Source organism: Vigna unguiculata, chromosome 3 (assembly GCF_004118075.2).
Source record: "Vigna unguiculata cultivar IT97K-499-35 chromosome 3, ASM411807v1, whole genome shotgun sequence".
NCBI classification, from domain to species: domain Eukaryota; kingdom Viridiplantae; phylum Streptophyta; class Magnoliopsida; order Fabales; family Fabaceae; genus Vigna; species Vigna unguiculata.
Window position 1 is genome coordinate 12271940 of NC_040281.1, and position 7083 is coordinate 12279022.

At 30.4% G+C, this 7083-nt stretch overlaps 1 protein-coding gene across 1 annotated transcript; it reads left to right on the forward strand.

The window, feature by feature from the left end:
• The first annotated feature begins 546 nt into the window (after positions 1-546).
• Positions 547-2731, forward strand: LOC114175026. The gene is made up of 12 exons (XM_028059784.1): positions 547-596; positions 704-836; positions 920-1050; positions 1126-1246; positions 1317-1387; positions 1465-1486; positions 1588-1665; positions 1741-1830; positions 1914-2006; positions 2085-2174; positions 2253-2342; positions 2624-2731. Exons 1-12 carry the CDS (start codon positions 547-549, stop codon positions 2729-2731), a joined length of 1077 nt encoding a protein of 358 aa, XP_027915585.1.
• The last annotated feature ends 4352 nt before the right edge of the window (positions 2732-7083 follow it).

Genomic DNA, 7083 nt, shown 5'->3' on the forward strand with positions numbered 1-7083 from the left:
ATAATTTCAAAAGTATCGAGCATATAGTTGATGGAAAATTCTCTGTTGATTTGGTGTATGGTAGGTACATATACTAATGCTTTTTTACTTTACCCTATAGAAATTTAATGATTTTGTTTTCATGGTAATATTGGTTTTAGATGTTATTGGAGTGGTGGATAATGTGAGGTGTAATCCCCAGTCCAAGAATGTTGTATTTCATATAAGGGATTTAAGGTTTGTGTATTTCATATAAGGGTTTAAGTATAGTGTTTTAATTTACTAGGGTTTCGTATATGTATTGTAATTTATAATGTATTATGTTTTCATTATATAGTTCTGCTGTTATTGGATGTACCTTGTGGGATTCCTATTACTTTAAATTTATGAGTAATTGGAGGGGAGAACCAGATTTCTTTGTTGTTGTTGTTATGTTGACTCAAGCTATAAGATCAAACCGTCTTCAGGTTTATGAATTTAAATTCATTGTTTTATGCTGGAGTAATGTGATTTTGTATTTCATTCTTTTTCTGATGGATTTATTCGTGGAATGGTTTGAAGTTGTTTATGGGTGATGAATGTTCTGAATTGGTCCGGTTCAAAGAGCAATGGATACAGTACACATTTCTTGAATTTCTTGAATTATTTCTTGAATTACTTAGTTCTTAGAATATTGTTTTCCATTTATTATTATATTATACTGACATACATATTGGAATTACAGACGTTTTGGCAATGAAGTTAGTCAAAGTCAAGAAGCTAGCCAGTTGAGTTCACCGTCTCAATATAGTGAGCATGAGAAATTTATGTATAAAGTTGTTGTCAGTACAATATCCGAAATCACAACAATGAAGGAGGTAATATAGCACTAACTAATGGTTTTAACATCGTTACTGGATTTTTAAGTTTGTTATTATAATGACTTTTTTTATGTATATAGGAAGTGTATTGTGTTACTGTTGCAACTACCGTCAAGTTTAATTTAGGGAATGGTTGCAGGAAGAAGACTGAAGAGATATGTGCTTTTAAGTGTGTCATGTGTGGGTTTAATAATGGAAAATCTGGAATTAGGTTTGTATTTCTTATAGTTTAGATATGTTAATGTATGTTGTATGGTTTTAATTAAAAGAGTCATTTTTGTTGTAGATATAAGTTGGAATTACAGGTCTGTGATGGAGATAGTTATGCGAATTTCGTCATATGGGATCAAGACTATATTAACTTGATTGGTGTATCAGCTGTTGAGTTAATGAATAAGATGATTGAGGTAGTATTGATATGTTGATTTATTAATTTAACAAAAGTTTATTGTTAATGGGTTTTTCTTTTCTTTTTAGGATGGGGAGGATGATCCGAAATGTTTTCCAGAGGATCTAGATGTTATGCTGGGATGTACTCTTGCATCAAGGTTAGAGTTAAACCAAAAAACAGATCTTCATCGGTCATGAAAGCTTCATACAATCTTGAAACCATTTCTTTTATTAGAAGTAAACTTGAGTCAAAGATGGTAACTCATTTATATGATGCTTTAAGTTTAGCTACCCTACTGGGATAGTTACATCGAATTAAATCTTTTTAATTACTAAATTTTTGATTGTTGATATGTAGAATAAAGAGTCCAACGCTGAAGCTACGTCTGATTCCAGTACTGAGGAAAATTCTAAGGGCAGAGACCAAATACAAAAGGTGAAATTATTTATGTCACTAATTGCATTGTATGTAGTTTTTTATGATCTAATAAATATTTGTCTAAATGCACAGGGTAAACAGTCTTTTCATATATCTGTTTCTGACTCTAACAACGAAAATGAATCATTTCCCATTATTTCTTACGAGTCTCAGACAGATGTGGTAAGACTCATTTAAATTTATGTTAGTCATTTATTTCTGATACTAAATAAATGATGTAATAACTGTTGGTTTGGAAATTATAGATTAATAAGGAGTCTAGTCCCACAGATATATGTGGTTCCAGGATGAAATCTATGGCGGTTGGTTTGATTAAAAGTGGATCTCGTGGAAAAAATGTATGTGTACTTTAACCTATGTTTATACTTCTCTGTTCACACTAATTTTCTAATGAGGTACTTTTATGGTAATTTTAGATTAAAGAATCCAGTCCCACTGCAATATATGGCTCCAGTACACAATCGAAAGCTACAAATCCGATTAAAACTGGATTTCATGGAAATAAGGTATCTGTACTTCAGTCAATTTTTATAGTTTTCAATTGACACTAAATTTATGATATGCTATTTTTATGCAATTTACAGATTAAAGAGTCTGATCCTGTAGATCTAAGTCCCTGCAGTACGCAATCTAAAACACTTGCTTCCACTAAAACTCCAAGTCATACAGCAAAGGTCTCTATAATTAAAACTGTTTGTATACTTATTTCATTACAGTGAATTTCCCAATTTCTAAGCACTTTTTTTTAAATGGACAAATTAAAGAACTTAAGAGTAATAAAAATACCGAGGCTGACAATAGCATGGTAAGATAGATATGTAATTTTATTAAATATGAAATGTTTTATAACTAACAAAATGGATGTCATAGTAATACTTTTTTTATATGCTGCAGTTGACTGAGTGGTTCAGCAGATCATGATCCTTATATTGATTTTTGTGTTACCCATACAAAGGACTTATTGTTGGACTTTGAAGTTGATTGCGACCACCTTGAAGATATACCAAGTGTAGAATTTTCGAGGTCCAAGACTAAGAAACGAATGAAACAGGAAAAACATTGATGTGGGCCACTGCTGTTTGTAATTAGACATCTATATAATATATGTATATTAAAAATGGGTGGTAAATGGTAACTTGGCTTTTGGAAACCATACCATGTTAATGTTTTTTGTGGTGGACTTGGGTGTATTTTGTTCGAGTTGACTATGAAGGATGCAAAATGCTTATAATTAATGTTGGTAGAAGCAAACTATATCGCACATTATTATTACAATGTACATGTTTTTGGATATCTATTCTTATGGTAATATTATTCTAAGAATCCTTATACATATATTTCGGAATTATTGATTATTGATTTTTGGTGTAAAAAGTACGTTGATTGCAAAATAGTATGCGAGTACGTTAATAGTTCATTAAAGATGTTTACAAAATTTACGTCATGTTTTCAAACATATGATCAACACCTGACCATTAATAATAGTTCAAGATGGAGCACTACGAGATCAGAACGAGAACCATAACGAATCATTAGGCAAATAGTATCCAATATATATATATATATATATATATATATATATATATATATATATATATATATATATATATATATATATATATATATATAGCTAATAGTTCATTAAACATGTTCACAAAATATAGATAATGTTTACAAAAAGATGAAAAGAACCAGAACTAAATTGTTATCTCCATTACATGAATATACATGCTGAGGTCCCTATCAACACCAAGTTGGATCATAGTGCCTTCCTTGAATCCATTTTTATTGCAGCAGTCTTTCCACCCACAAGTTAAATAACATTGACTGTTATTTTTTCCAGACCATCTAATTTTGCAAGGCCAACAATCACCTTCTGCATTCACCAATAAATAGCGCTTCCTCTGTTTAACCAAAGCTTTTCCAACAAATTCAGAATCCAAGTATTGAAAGAAGTTTGAATTTTAATAAATTAGAACACATCAAACAAATTGATAATTCAAATAACTAAGTTTAAGAATCCGTTACCAGTGAAGAAGATTTTGCATCATTTGAAGATAAACATTTTGACATTGAATGGTAGAAGTCTGCAGGATCATAACCTCCATCATTTGAAGATATTCCATCATTTGAAGATAAGGCTTCCGAATTGTTAATACTCACCAAATGCGAAGTATAATCAATCTTAATGGCTTCAGCAGAAAAAACCTTGAATAAAAACGTATCTTTGCCAACATAATTCATGTGTATGGCTTTGTTTTCCTTCAAATCTTAGTATTGACATATCTCCAACAATTAGTAAATATAGATAAACGTGGCCAAAACTAATCAAACTATGTAAAGATTACAAGATTATACCGTCGATCGCAGCAACTTCACTCTAAAACATTGAAAAAATCTTGGGGAACCCAAAGGGTCATATGTCATCCCAGTCTTTGATTCCCCTACCACAGGATACTCAACTTCCTTCCAATATGAGTCGAAGACTCTTAACCGAAAGTACCTATCTCCACAAAACAGAGTGCACACGTAACACATAAATCGCAGATTATAGAACCCTAATATCTGAAAAACACCACGAAATTTCCTCTCCGCCAACAGATTTTCATCAAACTTAATGTTAAGCACATTTCCGGCAGGATCAGAAAAATAGTTCGTCCCTATTACTAATGATTTACCCCATTCCAAGAAGAAGCCTTCATCAAACACTAAAAAATCCTGACAAAAACAAAAATGGAAAGGAATGCATTCAATAATTTTTATTTTTAGGAAATTTCCTACTCTAAAACGAAATCATAGTAAAAACGACTGCTTTCAAACCAAAAGACATTAAAAAGCAAAAAAATACATAAAATAGATAACTGCATTAACACTAACCTCAGAAGGATCCAAGAACATCACGAAGTTCTGGTAAAAATTTTTGAAACTCAGACGTTTGGAAGCTGACATTTTCCCTTTTGCCAAACGAAACCCAAACCTATGGACTCTAAACGGTTTTCTTTAGTTCTGCTTTCCAGAAACCCAACAATAAACATAATAAAGCGTTTCTCTCCTCTCCAACGTTTCCTTTCTTCCTTTAATCAAATCGAGACGTCACATATAACAAAACGTCACATATTTCGGAAACATAAATAATAAACATAATAACTTACCGCCAAAATCAGATTCTCCAAATCAAATCTTAAACACAATCATCATACTACTTCTGCTGTGAATAAAATATTATATTATAATAACATTTTTTCTTTTCAATTAAATTTATTACCTAAAAACCAATATCTATACTTAAAATTTCTATTAATTAAATAATCCCATATATACTTACGTAAAACATAAATAAATGTTAAATCCAAAACCAAAAACACAAACAAAAAACGACGCACGGGTCTAAACCTAGTTAAACATAAAAGAAAGGATGTGATGGAAGGAAAAGATGAACGAAAAGGAGAATGAAGATTAGGGCAAGTATCCTTTATTATATCCATGGCTTTGTATTAAATTTTATATTCTAGTTTATGAGGAAAAAATTGAGAAAACAATTCTATTAAAAAGGAGTGACCAGGCGTTTTATGAATATTAATTATCAAGAAATGTCTGATTTTTTTAATCAGCATCGATAAATCTATGAATACTCCATTATTAGTACCTAACTAGACTACTGTATTATTATACCAATGGTTAACACTGCAGGTGCTTAGTATTATTGAATATTGTATTAATTATTAAATATGGTTGGTTACGTGTTTGGCAATCTAACATTAATATCGAATGAAGCAAACACTACTCTATGGTGAAGTAGCTAGGTATGATAGTTCTAATGCTTCTTAGTTAGCCGAAGCCACCACAGTATCTAAGGCCAAAACATTTGATAGTGTCATTCATCAAATTTTATTTTATTATTTTACTTTTAAGTAAAGTGGTGGCTGTGTTTGAATTTAGGTAAAACTGTATTTCCCCCCCCCCCCCCATAAAATTAAACATAAACAATAAATATAAAGACACTTGCAAAAAGTCATTGCAGTTCTTCAAATCGTTGCAAGGATCTTCTTCCTTTTGCTCAATCTCATCCCATAATTTAAAAACATCATATTAATTAAAAATATATCAATTTGTAAACTTAAATTTAATTTAACATTCGCTTTTTAAACTGATTCATGTATTTAAAATAAATATTAGTTTTATTTAGAATTTCCTTTTATCAATCTATAACTTTAATTTCTTTTCTTATAGTCTATTAAATAAACAAAATGTAGATTATAAGATATATATTGAAACTGAACTAGATAATTTAAGATTAATACAATTAGTATCGGTACAACTTCCACCAAATCTAAATAAAATTTAAGTTTTTTAATGTGTATCAAATCTGAAATGAGAAACTAAGGATCTCTCGATGTTTGCCAAAATGCTGACAGCTCCATACTCAATCCCCACACATATTTATTAGTTATTTCAAATTACATACTAAAATAGACAAATAATAAATAATAATTAAACTAAATAAACAATATCAAAAAATTCGTACTCAATACTAAAAGATTAAGAAAAAAAGTATTTATAAAAACTAATAATAATAATTAAACTAAAAAAAAATTAAAATATGAAACTAACCTGGAAGAAGGAGAGTAGAAGAAAGAAGATCATGAGAGAAGTATCAGGGGTTACAATGTTGGTTCGTGGGGTTGTAGCGGGTGTCCCTTAGAAGCACAAAGGGGCAGTGACAGGTGCGAGAGGGAGAGAATAGCAAGGAGAACCCCAATGGCGGTGAACGTGGAGGAGAATCAAAGAAAATGCTAGTGGCAGAGGTAAGCAAAGGTGGTCACGAGCGAACCCAGCCTAAGGACGCCGGATAAATATCCGTCTCGTATCTATATCCATACTCATATTCGTTATATGGATATCTGTATATTTTTTTAATATCTACGGATATCTACGCGTATTTGTTGATATTTACAAAAAAAAAATTAATATTTAATAAAAAAATTTAACCATAAATTCAAATAAAAATACAATGTATAACCTTATAAATTTCAAAAGAAGTGAAAATAACTCATTTACATAATAGTATACAAATAAATGGAAAATTTTTAAAGTCAATTGATAAAAAAATAACTCATTCAAAATCAATGTGTTAATGTTTTAATAATTCTTTTTAATTTAAATTAGAGTATAGAGGATACAGGTATTCATGGGTCCGGATACTATGATACCTGTACCTGTTACGTTAACATGCAGGTATAAAAAATACTCATATCCGTTATTTGTGAGTATCCATTTTTAATATCAATTTTCTACCCGTGACGGGTTTTATCCACGGATACCCGTAGGTACAGATTTTTTTGACATCTTTACTTCTCACCGTGCAATCAACTACAAAAAATCTTGTATATTGTCAATTTTAATACATTGATTGTT

Bases quoted from the DNA above. Each gene is read 5' to 3' on its own strand.
- LOC114175026 (XM_028059784.1), top strand. From the start codon at position 547: ATGGGTGATGAATGTTCTGAATTGGTCCGGTTCAAAGAGCAATGGATA. The intron at 2,007-2,084 runs GTATGTGTACTT...TGGTAATTTTAG, and splicing joins GTGGATCTCGTGGAAAAAAT to ATTAAAGAATCCAGTCCCAC. The intron at 2,175-2,252 runs GTATCTGTACTT...TGCAATTTACAG, and splicing joins CTGGATTTCATGGAAATAAG to ATTAAAGAGTCTGATCCTGT.